Below are 14065 nucleotides of genomic sequence, written 5' to 3' on the forward strand. Positions count from 1 at the left end.
TATATTAGAATTGGAGTGAAGAGAGGGGCTGATATTGGAAAGATTACCAGAAGATGAAGAAAGATGAGAGGACGCACCCGAGTCCATATACCAGTTCGCATCGGGCTGCTGTAGAGTCATTGTGTTGAAGACATTTGCCAGAGCAGCCTGATTCCAGGAAGCCGACGGGTCCAGGGTACTGCCAAGACCGTAGGACGGGTAAGCGCTGTACAGGTAACTGGGCAGGGAAGCAGCAGCACCCAGTGGAGCAGCAAGATGTGCCTGTGCAGCACCCAGTGGAGCAGCCGAAAGTGGTGGACAAGGCGCCTGGAACGAGCCAGCGCCTGGGTGGGCACCGAGGATACCTTGGCCCGGCATCGGCCACATTTGGAAGGAGCCGCTCCACGGATTGGACCACGGACGAGGGGCACGCCAAGAGTTGTTTCCCCGTCCTTTCCCCCTGCCACGCCCCCATGGCCGAGACGGGGGACGAGAGGATGAAGGGGCTGGTACAGCAGGGGCAGCAGCGAGGGCCGCCATCGGTGGTGGAGCACGAGGAGGCGCAGATGCACCACGAGGCGCAGTGAAGGCAGTGGTTGAGGTGGACACCGGAAGCTCGGACTCCTCCAAGGCAAGCAGCGACTGGGCCTCAAGAAATGAGGGCAGCGGAGTCTTCATCTTTAGGATGGAGGCCATACCACGGAGGGGCTCATTGACGCCGCGAAGAAGGGCGAGCAACAGCGTAGAGTCGTTGACGGGCTGTTCAAGATCAGCGAGCCCATCAGCGAGATCCTTGAGCCGCTGTGCGAATTCAAGCACAGGAAGATCGCCCTGAGTTAGAGCACGAAACTTGGCCTCAAGAGTCATTGCTCGTGAGGCCTTGTTGTCGAGGAAGAGGTTGGCTGCCTTGGTCTAGATGGTATGAGCCGAGGCGCTGTTCTCCATGATCAGCCGCATCACGCGAGGTGATGCCGAGGAGTAGATCAAGGAACGGATGGAGCAATCAACCGCCAACCAGGTAGCATCGGGGTTTTCGGGCGCTGGGGTGCCATCGATGTGGAAGGAGGCGCCAAATTTGCCAACGAGAGTTTGGAAGAGTTCACGCCAAGTTGAGTAATTGGGTGGATCAAGTTCTAGAGGAAAGGGGATATGATTTTTGACATTGATGGTGGCGAGGGCAGAAGCAATGCTTGGGGCGGGAGGTGGGGGAAGAGCAGCAACTATGGCTGCTGCTAGAGCAGCGGCAGCCTGGGTGTCATCATCGGCCATGAGAAGAGGAGCAGAGGCGCACACAGGGAAGAGAAGGTGGAGATGAAGAGTTAGAGAGAGGGAGAGGATCGGTTTCTAGCTGATACCATGATAGAATGATTATTGCCAGACTGAGCACTTTCTATTCATTGAACATGAGTTTATATAGGGGATACATGACTCTTCGTATAAGACTTATCACATTCTAGACTTATCATATTCTAGACTATTTGTATTCTAATAATATATATATCATTTTTCCTATATACCAGTCTCCTGGTTTTTTTTGTTCCGTTCAGGCGATGTGTGGTCCATCGATTTGTCATCAAGGTTTGTGCGCCGTGGAGCTGTCTATTTGCATCTATTCGAATGAGTCTGTCTACTGCACAACCATGTGTTTTATATAATTCCAACACATGAATTTTTTTTGCACCATAAGATTAAGATCCAACAGCCTCTATCTTTCTTCTACCTCTAGCCTTCTTCTACCTTCAGACAATCACAAGATTACAGATCTACATATCACAAATTACATATCACAAAAAATAATTTTTTTTCTATGGAAAGACAAAATACAGAGGGTTGGTTCCATTGCCTAGGTGGTGTCTGCTAGCTGATGGGCCGCAGGGCACGCCGTGGTATCGACGCAGGGCTACGAGCTCTCGTAGGCGTACATGCATGCAGATACAGCTTGCAGCCCAGAGCCCAGGCGGCCAGGCAATGGCAAGGACGACGGGGCGGATTAGATTTCTGTATTAGTAGTAGCAGCGTTGGGGCAATCAATTCTCGCGCAGCCCCTGCAGATCCTGCTTTGGCATGCTGTAATCGCCTCGCCTGCCCGGCCGGCCGTCTGGCGCCGCGCGCGGCCGGTGGCCCCTGCAGATCTGACCGATGCGGATAAACCGACACAACGATCCGGTGCACTAAAATCCATGTGTTTTTTTTTCGCTAAAACATATACGTTGTATAGCATTTTTGATTCGAATCGGATGTGATCCATTACCCGATAGCACCCAGCGTTTCCGGATACGTTTGCTGTTCCACACTATTCCTTGGACTGCGCGTTAGGGAAGGGAAGGAAACGGAGGCGACTTCCTCGAGCTCGTCGCGGCGCGGCGATTGCTCCGGCGGAGTCACGGATCCGCGCTGCGGATGCTGTCGGAGGTCTCCAGCATTGCTCTTCTGGTGCGTGGTCGCTCTCTGTTGTTCGTATTTGTACCTGCCTTGCTCTTCTGTTGCTGCAAGTATCGGATCCCGTTTCTGGATGTGTGCTCGATTAGTTCGACTGGTAGCTCGAGGTCATAGGGTTAGGGATTGGTGGTGTAGGGGTGTTCTGTGCTGCCGCCTCTACCCCACGTCTCGTGCTCGCTGCCTACGCGGTGCGCCTGCCTGCCCCCGCCGGGCCACCGAGCGATTCCGGCCCTGCTCTGCTTCGCTGCTCGCTGCGAGGGTGCTGGCGCGTACGTTGGGGGCGTGCACGCGCTGGAGTTCAGGGTTGGGGCACTGGACGATGGGTTCGCGGGAACCGCGCTGGTCAGAGCGTATGTGGCGTGCGGGCGTGTGGGGGACACAAGGAAAGTGTTCTACAGGATGGCTGTGTTGGACGTTGTCTCCTGGGCATGAAGCTTGATAGGTATAATCCCTTGAGCCAATATGTTTGTTTCTGCAATTGTTTGTGAGAATTGGAACAAGTGGTGTTCCGTGCCAAGTTAATTAGGTCCATATTCAATCAGATGATTCGGATTTGCTGTGCCCAAGTGCCCATTATGTGAAGTATAATAACTCTATCTTCAAATCTGGAAATGTTGTAGCCAGAACTTGACTTGGCATTTATTATCTTCAAAAGTACCAAGTTTGAACTTTAGATAAACACATTTGTTGCTGACAATAGAAAAGAAATTAATCATAATCACTTAGTTAAAATAGTTATCAGCAGCTGTTATTGCAATTTGAAACTGAATGTCTAAAGGACAGCGTTTTTGTCAAACTTTGAAGCTCAATTAAAATGGATTTCACCTATAGGCCAATACACAAATTTGGTGTTGTTCCCAGGTGTAGTGTATGGGATGATGAAAAATATTATTATTTGTAGAAATGGTACAATAATTGGACACTAAATACTTGATCAAAGTAGCTCTGTCAGTAGCTCTGAAATTTAGTTAAACTGACTGAACTTTAACTGAACTCGAGTTTCAGTTAAACTAACTGAACTTTGGAGCCCCTCTACCCCTTAAACCGTGAGGAATCAAACCTTGGTCCTTAAACCAATGTTGTAGATTATAGACCGAAGAACAACTTTTGGAGCTGGACGTTGAGATTTTCAGACCGATTGGCATCATTTGCTATATTGTGCCACTGATGTTTTAATGTTCTTTTTCAAAATGGATGACACTGAAAAGATGAAATAGTCATCATCATCCAACGACGAATCTTCCAATTCTCTTTGGAGAAATGATTTGTGAGAACTCATATCTGTCAATTAAGTATGGCCAAGGATTTAGATAACTTGATCTAGCCACCTACAGCCTGTCTGATGGCGGTTACGACTGGCTGGGAGGTGGCCGTGGCCGGCTGGAGGGATGCAGGGCCTCATGGGCAGAATAAAAGTAAGGCCGATGGAGGCTGGGGGTGGCAGAGTGCATGCGTAGCTGCCGGCTGGGTGTTGCCTGACGGGGCGTGGCGGCGGCGTCATTTCCCTATCACTTCACGTTGATTATTCTAGCGATCTCCCGCATCCCCATCACGTCGCGTTGTTGGAGGTCTTCCAGAGGTCTCCCGCATCTCCATCTCCTTGCTCTTTTGGTCATGTCTGTATTCAATCTCGTTTCCTAGTGCCATTTCGTGTGTATTGGTTTAATCAGTAGCGTGAGGATGGCACTTGGATGGAGAGTTGTCTGTTTGAGGTCTCCTGGCATAGGAGTGCACGATTTTGGTTGAGCGATTTTGGTGACATTTTTTGCAAATGAGGTGGTTTTCTTGTAGGTGTCTGTGTTAATTAGGGTTTGTTTTGATTTATTGTTCTAGGATTTGATGGTTTCTGGGATTTATTTTTTTTGGTTCGAGGCCATGGATGATCGAGTTGTGTTGCTTTCGCCTGCCCGCTGATGCCTTGGCTGCGTATCGCCTTGCCGAAATCTGGAACATTCTGCTCAGATCTCACTAGTTTTCAATAAGAAAAGAATTTTACAATAACACTTTTGCCTATCCGGAGGGTAACACAATAGTAGCTGTGCTTTCCTTTTCTCCTATCACTGTAACTAATAAAAACAGAGAAAGTGAGGGATTTAGCCCCACGCCGCGCAACTAGATGAAACAAGTGCAGTTTTTCCCTAGTGCCTTTGATAAATTCGAAGCCAACATGGTAGTGTATCTGACCTATGTAGTCAACTAGTATCTGGATGCTGACATCTTTGAACTGATCTGCTATGTTCATAATAGAGAGAAAAGTCCATTGGTCAACATTCAGCGCCACTTATTTGTCTTTGAAAAAAATATACTACAGTACTGCTCCTTTCTATACCACTGAACTATGTGATCCTAATTTTTGTTTATTTAATATATTTCAGTACCCCTCTTGTTTCCCTAGAAAAACATATACATACGCAAAAAGCTCAATTATCCGGGGCTCTTGCTGGTCAGTGTTGTCGAGCAGGTGCACAACTAACTCTAGTGTCATTGTTATTACAGTCTGGAATTAAAATGAAAAACTGTCTGTTGTTCTTCTCCATAACAGTTGTAGTTCCCTGTTGCCACTTAAAAGTTAGAGACTAAAGTCAAGCAAGGTTTTGGAACTACGCATGAGTTCTCTACCGCTACAATAACTGACAACTATTTGTTTGTTATGAAGGGTATTTTGCCAGATGTGCTGAAGTGTGTTAGTGACAATAAGAAGCATATGCGAGAATGCACTTTGACTGCTCTAGAACCACGTCAAGAGTAGATTGATGAACTAAAGGTTTGTATATTGCATAATAAGGGAACTGCTTTAAGATTGTTACATTTACATCCTTTTATAAGTCAAATTGTATGATTGATCAATTCTTTTTCAGTGCCAGATTTTTGTTTATAGTTTGACACCACATACTTTGGTTGATATGGCACCATTTTCCACCTAGAGCTTGTTATATTATGTGGTTTGACACATACTATAGTTTGACACCACATACTATAGTTTGACACCACATACTATAGAAAAAATTGTAATTGTTAATTGTGATTCGTGCCTATTGTCCTTGCCTCTCCATAGAAAAAAATTGTTATTTGTGATTTGTGCCAACGCATTTCAGTTATTTGTCTGTCATACTATAGAAAAAAATTGTAATTGTTAATTGTGAAAATTGTAATCACTTACACAAATGAATTGTATCTGAAGTTTTGTATCTGTTGGTTTTGGAAATGAAATTTCAGTAGTACTCCTAGCTAACAGATTACTCGCAAGTCGTTTTCAGTGTGGAAAGAATTTCTCACGTGTCTGTTTGGTCTGCAAGAAATTGGCGTGGTGATCTAGACGTAATATGTAGTTGTTGTTTAGGACTGCAGGTGGGATATGTCAATGAATCTGGACACAAATGTGGCTTAAGTTAATCTCGTGCAATTTTCTTTCAGAACCAAAAACGGAAGGTATACCAATGAACTTGCATATAGGAGTAATAAGAGTGTGTATAAGCTTCAATAAATTCAACGCATTTCTGACTATCCTCATATAAAAAGCAGCGTGTCATAAAAAAATGAATAAATGTGGTTTCATCTGGCAAAAACATGGCACTATAGTGGTTATGTGCTTGTTTGAGGGTGTTGTCATTTTTTTGTCATTTCTGTAAAGTTTCCTGAGAACCTGGAAAGTAGGACTCTATTCATTCACCACTAACTCCTTTGTTGATGCAGTAGAACATCTGACAAGAAACTGAACTGCTCGTTTTAATGCAGCCAATCTTGAGATGAGGGACAGTGACCCGGAGGCGACACTTGAGGCAGACCTTAAGCGAGCGAGAGCTTCCTGAACTAGAGAACGCTGCAGTTTGAGAGCTATGAGATGTCCCAGCACACGCAGGAGCAACACGCTGTAGCCTGGCCTTGTGGTCATCTCGCTGGTAAGCATGTTCAAGCACTCAAGATCCTAGTTGACATGTCAATAAATATTGATTTCTATGAAGTTTCATACTTCTGCAGCCTACGTCATGATACGGTCAAAAGGAACCTACATTATGTTTAGCAGCTCCATCTTTTCTTTCGTGCCAACCTGATTTCTTTGTGGTTGGATACATGTTTAAGGACAAGGAAATTTGCTGAAATTTGTTGCTTAAAATTTGTTGTATAATCAACATTAACATAACAGTTTCTTCCGATAAACCATGACCTTAAAATATTCATCTATTATGTCCATCATGAGCACTTTAGGAAATAATCCTTGTATATTGTTTGGTGCTCTTGTCATGTGAAATAGGTGCAACATGCTAGACAGGACAGAACGTTCATTCTTTAATCTTTCTTAGTAACTATACCCTTATCTTAATGTTCATGTGTAGTGAACAAGTGATCTGGTCACACAATGTTAATGTATGGTAGTTGCTTGCTGTCTTTTTGGGAACGAACTTAGTTTTTTGCTATCTGAATGTCTGTTCCAGCAATCTATTGACTATAGAAAGGTATTTGTGCCAACGCAGTTCAAAGGCTATTTCACTTGAATGTTTGCTCTATGTTTCTTCTGATTTCAAATCATTTGTGTTACATCTCTTAGTATTAATGAGTCAGTCATGTTCAAATTTGCATGGGGCTGCATGGTGTCTGGAACAAGACAACTTGAAAGAGGAGGGTCACTGGTACATGGGCTCCAAAACTGGCAGCGAAAAGGTATGTATTTGTTTAACAGTATTTGTGTCTCATTATTCCTTGGTGGTTTTGATGGTGTAGTGGTACTAAGTTTTATCTTAAAGTACATTTTGTCCCTAATTGCATACATATATAGTAGAAATTGCATTTTCAAAAAGTAATAGTTACACTGATTGAAATGTGCAATTTTCTTTTCTATTGTCTGAAATTATCAACATGGTATAGATGGTAGAAAAATTGATTATGCCTTCAAATTTGGGGAGTTTATAATACGTGCTATCGGGTTTCATCTCCATTAGAATGGCTAGATTTAACGTTGGCTCGCCACGCCTAACACAACCCTCCTCCTTTACTAGGGCTTGAGACCTGCTATGTTAGCCATAGAATTAAAGTAGGGTGGATGAAGTGGCGGCAAGCATCTAGTGTCCTATGTAACATATACAGTATAATTGCATTAACAACATGTAGTATTTGCACTATCTGAAACGTGCAATTGTCATATTCTTGTTTTGTAATTTTTGTAAATTAAATGTCCTTGAGCTTTAATTTATGGGATAATTACTGATCGTGTCTCTTCTATCCTGACCTTACACATTTATGCAATTTTGAATGTAACATAGGGACCAAGCATCTTGCATTGCTGTGAACAGAAAACTGGACTAGTATAGTGAGTTGTGGATGAGCTTTTTGTATGTTTAGGATCATCAGGAAGCACGTGGACTGTGAAGTTGTCAATGGTAACATACCAGCCTCATGCTGATTTAGAATCCACATTGCTAGTTTTCCCCCCTTAGTTGTTAGGTTTGCTGAAGCTAAATAGTAAAATAAGTTATTTACCATGTCTCAGGTGGAGATATATTTGGAAAAAGTGAGGTGAGTATTTGGTAGAGAATTTCTCATACTTCCTCTCTAGAAATGTTGTTTAAAGTGCTGCTATGGAGAGGATCAATTTTTATCTGTTCATATCTCAGGGACCTTCTTGACTTGTCCAAAGACAACCTGCAGATCAAGAAAAGTAAAACCCAAGGAATTTACATTTCTGGAGCAACAGAGGTCAGAATGAAGGACATGGCACCTTCCTTCCATTCTAATTTTCTGTGATATTCAGAAAGAAGTACTTGGCCTGGTGCAAGCGGTAGAGTCTTACCGCCTATGACCGGAAGGACCCGGGTTTGAGTCGCGGTCTCCTCGCATTGCACAGGCGAGGGTAAGGCTTGCCACTAACACCCTTCCTCAGACCCCGCACAGAGCGGGAGCTCTCTGCACTGGGTACGCCCTTATTCAGAAAGAAGTACTTGGCATCAGGACCTCATGCTTTCACTTTGATATCTGGTATCTGTTCAATTACCCATGCATATGTCTATCCTGAACAGTTCAGATGCATTAGAGAACCTTTCTGTAAGTCTTCTTGAGCTTTACTTGGAGTGCCTTTCTATAAGCAGATACTAATTTAGCTTTGTTGACCTATTTAAATTACAGCAAGGAATTGCCAACAGTTACACCTGTCATCAATATTCGCATTTCTAAAGTGCATATAATGGAGCAGTTACAGTATGGGCCCTATAGGGTTGCGAAGGCGCTGAACTTGATATTAATACAGTAGAGCTTGTATTGTTCTACACGCCTTTTAACATCAGTACATACTATTCTGTTACAATCCTAATTCATGTTTTTTGTGATTGACAGCTTGTACTTCTTGGAAGTCAGCTTACCAAATGAGATAAGCTTGTAAGCATGACGCTCAAGTACTAGGATGTCATCTGAAGCTGTGAGCTTGTCAGTGGATACTGATTTATTGTGCTAACTCACCTTTTTCTCTGTTTTTTTATTTGTGTCTGCCAAAATCAAGTTTTTGTCCTTGTCCTTTCATAGAAAAAAAATTGTCCCTTGTGATTTATGCTAACTCACCATTTCAATTGTTTATTGTGATCTGTGCCTGCCTAAACCAAGTTTTTGTCCTTATCATTTGTGCTAACTCACTTTGTTCTTTGCATACTGTGAAGATTTAGGAACCATTCCTAGATTTTTAGGGCACGCCAGGAAAAACCTGATCTGGTTTTAGTGATCTTTGGTGCTATGATACATACACCTTGAGATATAGGCCTAAATGGCTCGGGGTATTATAATGGCACCACAGAACATATAGATAGTGCTTTTTTAAGCAATAGTGGGCTTCTCTAATTGCACATATATTGTCAGGCTTTTCTATTTGCACAGAAATACAGTACAATTGCATTATCAAATAGTAACAGTTGCACTAATACAAATGTGCAATTTTCTTATGTGTGGTCTGAGTTTTTCAGCATCATTTAGATGGTTCATTCTTTACTCAGTAGAAATGATTATGCTTTCATTGTTATGCAGTTCGTAATGTCTTCTATCTATACTTGAGTGTGTATTCAACAAATCATCATGAAATACTAATCCTACTTTAGTGACAAGAGAGAGGGGCCATGCCTGATTTTATGCAAAGTGTTGTGTGTCAGTGTGATCTCCAATAGCAGATTATAGAGCATTACAGAACAAAGGAGATGAAGGCAAAAAACACAAAATTCTGCAGGTTAGTACCTTTTCCCTTGACTGATCTTTGTATCCTTTCTTCTTGTTCATGTTTTGGTGTTTTTTCTGTGCATTTATTTACTAATTTTCACCCTTTTCTCCACTCGTGCTCTTTCTGGATCCAGATTTGATCGGCATGCTGGAGGGTGCAGTGGCAGAGTTGTAATTTTTTGTGTATGCATGTACGTGTGTTTATTGGGCCGATAGTTTCATTTTGGCCCAAATGAGCACCAACTTCAGTTAGCGGGTATCGGATCATGCGCCCGTTAAGGTTTGACGGGTTGATTCACGGACCCGATAAGTGGCTGGGTGACAGAAACGACTACAACAGATTCTGACCGATGGATGTACATCTAAAGGCTGTTAGCCATCGCCTGAAAAGTTGCTATATTTCAGGCACCTGAAATATAGCAACTCCCTATATATATATATATATATATATATATGTGTATATATATATATATATATATATATATACATACATATATATATATATATACTAGCTACGGAATAAGCTATATAATAGCCAAACCCAACATGCACGTCGCGACCTGACCGGGGACACCAGATCCACCCGACACATGCAGCTCCCGTATTTATAGCCGAAGTCAATTGATAGACTCGACCGAGCAAACATCGCACTACCATTCGAAATCTTCAATTACTTCCTTTTTTCGTGCAGAAACATCGCAACCGGACCCAGCCTCCTGATTCTGCCGCCGCCGACAGGCATGCCTCGAGCGATGCTGCTTATCCGGCTACCCAGCACGTTCATAGCGACACTGATGAGTTTCAACCGTGCACACACATGGTTGATTGGATCGAGTCGCATTGTTGCGCGGCCGCCGGCCACCATCGCGAACGAGGATGCGCAACTTGTTTCCTGTGAATTCCGAAGGTATGCATGTGTATATCTATTGCTATTCATCAATCTCGATTAAAAGATTAGTTTCTAATTGGCCATCCAACGCTGGGAAGCTGCCTGCTCGTGTCTTCCCTGCACATCCCCATCAGGCTAGCGGAGATAGGCGAGGTGATTTATCTCATCCATGTATATTTTGTCTTCCCTGCACAAACTCTTGATCTGATTAGGCATCTCAAACTAGGCTGCCTGCACGCTGTTGATCTAATTAGTTATGTCAAACTAGGCTGCCTGCACGTTGTTGATCTAATTAGTTATCTCAAACTAGGCTGCGTATGTTTCTAGTATGATTCTAGCAAATTTAGGTAGTGACTGGTGTTCCTGTTGTCAACCCAATTTGTGCGGGTCCAAATAGTTGAATGCCATGTCCATTGTTTAGTAAAATATCTAATTTCCTACTGCAAAATTCTCGTACTTATTTGTATCCAATAAATCATATACATCAATCTCATGCTAAGCATTGATGTCCTATGATAGTTTTGAAGTACGATGTAACTTACACTGATGGTAAATTTGATCGTTCTTATTAATTTTGTCATGATCAATCATAGTACAAAATATTCATAGTATTCTTGTAAATACTTACTTCATAGTACACATTTCTCGTAAATATAAATGTAACTATGTTGAGGTAACATAATAGAAAATTCTTGTAAATATTCTTAGTGCAAATTCTCGTAAATATTCTTAGTATAAAATATTTGTAGTATTATTGTAAATGCTTATATTCATAGTACATGTTTCTAGTAAATATCAGTGTAAGTCATGTCGGAATAATACAATACAAAATTCTCGTAAATATTCTTAGTGCAAAATATTCATGGTATTCTAGTAAATATCTACATTCATAGTACACATATCTCGTAAATATTAGTGTAAGTTATGTCTGAGCAATATAATAAAAAAATTCTCGTAAATATCAATGTTTTCTAAGGCTTATTTATTTATCTGATTAGCCATGATGCCATGATGCATTGGGGTTTCATCTTCATGTTGTTGCTTTATCTACTCAATGATGGTCGTTGGGCCTTTGAACAATGTGAAACCAAATATGTTGATACCCGAAGACACCCTCTCCCTCCCCTCCAAACCCTAGCCGCCGCGCCCTCTCCCTCCCCTCCAATCTCCAGTCGCGCCGCCGCCGGAGCGGTCCGCCGGCAAGGCCGCGCGGCCGGCCGGGATGGCGGCGGCGTGGCCCTCTTAGCCGGTTGTGTGGCGGCGCTGGACGACGCGGCCAGGTGGGGGGCGAGCACGGCGGGCGCAGGGCGGTGCGGCGGTGGCGGACTTCTCCGTCATCGGTGTGCAGTCGCCGTGGCGGCGGACGGGCGGATTTGGGCCCTGCGGGCCTGGATCTGGCGTCCTCGGTCTGGGCTGGTGCTGTCCCTCTGCCGGCAGTACCCTGCTCTGTGTGGTGGTGGATCGTCGGCGGCGGCTGGCGTGCCGTTCGTCTGGCGGCGGTGGCGGCGGGTCAGGATTGGGCCCCCCTGGGTCTGGATCTGATCTACGGTCAGCGCCGGGATGCCCGTCTTCTGAGCGTCTCTGATGGTGACCTTCCGGTGAAGGCGGTCTTCCACGTTGGCCGGGCGCAGTGTCGACGGTGGTGGCGGCGGCTTGGGCGAAATCCTTGCCTGGCGTGTTACGCCGGGCCGGCGGCGGTGGAACTTCTGTGCCACGCACCTTGTTGAAGGCGCTGCTGAAGCCGTTGGTCAGTCCGTCCCTTGCTGCATCCGCGGGCGTTCAATAACTGGGTGAAAACCTAGCCTGGTTTCTCCAGGCCGGCGGCGATGGCGCAGGCGCGTCGTCGAAGTTCTTGATCGCCAAGGCGGGGCAGTTTTCCCGTGTGGTTACCCTGTTCGGTGTTCAGCTCAAGGCGGAGGCGGCATTCGTTGGCGTAACAGCTCGGCGTTTGGTGGTTTACACCAAGTGCTTCGTGCTGTTGCCAAGGAAGAAGCATCCAGTCTTCAATGGTGGTCGGTGTCCAACGTTTTCAGTACCTTTATTAGGTCTGACAAACGTGTTTGGCGGCTTCGTCTTGACGTTGGTGATCTTATTCTGTGGAATTGACATCACGGTGGAAGTCAGAGGTCACGTAGGACTACTCGAGCTCCTTGTTGGGGATGTATTTTCTTCGGTCAACTTCTTTCTTTAATTTTTGATGCTGCAATAATTTAGTCTGATTCTACCCACGGGTAGATGAAGCCGGATAGTTTCTATCCTTTATCTAAAAAAAAATCAAACTAAGTAACCTATATTAACATTGGTTAATTTTGGTAACCTAGAATTATGTTTGTCAGGTGGGATTTTTTAGTGCACTCAGCTGATGCAGGTTCAAAATTGATTTCTTCCTTTTGCAGCCTCGGGTCTCCAACTGCACAAATACAAAGTGTTCTCCAGCGACCTCAATTTCATTATTTATATCCAACATGTTGGCTTAGTTAGTGTCTGATCCGAAGCCATGGGAGATGTTCTAATGATTTAGAGCACAATTTTTCTCACTCAATTTCTGGATGTAAATACATAATATAGTTGATGTTCCTATCAGTGTGCCATGTTAGATTGTGAACCTCTAGCTTGATTATTTTGTTGTATGTATATTTGCCTTGGTTCTCTGCTGTCTATATATGTATAACTTGTCAAACCTCAACTATAGACTGCAATACATTTACATATTTGCATAGAGTATACATTCTAGTTAATAAGTCTGCAAAAAATTCTAGTTAATATATTATCGTAACTACACTTGGGGCAGAATGGCATAGATTCTAGTAAATAATTATGTAAAAAACTAGTAAATATTACTATAAAAATCTAGTAAAAAATACTGTAAAAATCTATTAAAGATTACTGTAACTTGTAAGGGCAGAAAGGCATAGATTCTAATACACAATTTGCAAATCTAGTAAACAGATTATCATAAAAGATCGGCAGCATAGATTCCAGTAAATCATTTAAAAATTATCATAAAACGTACATGGCAATTAGGCATGCAGCTCCATCACAGAGCAACTCCAAGAGATTAGCCAAATTTTTTTTCCTAAATTTTTTGATTTAGCTATTCTTTAAAATAGAACTCTCTCAAAAAAATCAAACTAGTCCAAGAGACTCGGTAAAATTTGCGTTCCTCCATATTCAAAAGCGTGAGCAAGGCAGCCAGAGAGCAAGGCAGCAACCTGCTTGCTCCTCCAGAATTGCCACGTTTGCTTTGCGCTGCTCGTCTGCCTTCGTTCTGGCTGCAGGCATCCTTGCCTGTTGCTTGGTGATGGACAAGCACACCTGCAGGCTCTCTCCGGCGATTCCACAATGGCCGCGTCGGCTGCAACATACTCGTCGTTGCGGCAGCAATCGCCGCCCGCAGCCAGTCGTCGGTCGTGTAGGACGTAGAGGCGACGATGCTTGAAGCGGGCATGCCGAGGCACGCCTCCACCGGCGGTGGCGTCCTCCGATCCCAAGCAGCCAGCGAGCAGCGTCTCCGACGCGACACCAGAGGACGACGTACGTGCATGCATGGCCATGTCCCTCATGATGTTG

General features: G+C 43.9%; 1 protein-coding gene and 1 long non-coding RNA gene across 20 annotated transcripts; both read left to right on the plus strand.

Moving 5' to 3' along the window:
• The first annotated feature begins 2251 nt into the window (after positions 1-2251).
• On the plus strand, positions 2252-10030 carry LOC136484306 (uncharacterized). Of its 19 annotated transcripts, none has more exons than XR_010765875.1 (10): positions 2252-2412; positions 5075-5182; positions 6154-7077; positions 7677-7793; positions 7904-7929; positions 8028-8454; positions 8536-8664; positions 8743-8832; positions 9421-9616; positions 9741-10030. XR_010765875.1 is itself a non-coding variant. In XM_066481551.1 (8 exons), exons 3-6 carry the CDS (start codon positions 6260-6262, stop codon positions 8155-8157), a joined length of 270 nt encoding a protein of 89 aa, XP_066337648.1. In that variant the 5' UTR covers positions 2252-2412; positions 5075-5182; positions 6154-6259; the 3' UTR covers positions 8158-8454; positions 8536-9616; positions 9741-10030. The 19 variants fall into 19 exon arrangements, 1 of the variants encoding a protein (XP_066337648.1); XR_010765881.1 differs by having other exon boundaries at positions 8743-8824; XR_010765883.1 differs by having other exon boundaries at positions 8743-8784.
• A 263-nt stretch (positions 10031-10293) lies between these two features.
• On the plus strand, positions 10294-13139 carry LOC136483004 (uncharacterized). The gene is made up of 3 exons (XR_010765273.1): positions 10294-10513; positions 10594-10648; positions 12892-13139. It is a non-coding gene; the product is annotated as an uncharacterized lncRNA (long non-coding RNA).
• The last annotated feature ends 926 nt before the right edge of the window (positions 13140-14065 follow it).

Source organism: Miscanthus floridulus, chromosome 9, assembly GCF_019320115.1.
Source record: "Miscanthus floridulus cultivar M001 chromosome 9, ASM1932011v1, whole genome shotgun sequence".
NCBI classification, from domain to species: domain Eukaryota; kingdom Viridiplantae; phylum Streptophyta; class Magnoliopsida; order Poales; family Poaceae; genus Miscanthus; species Miscanthus floridulus.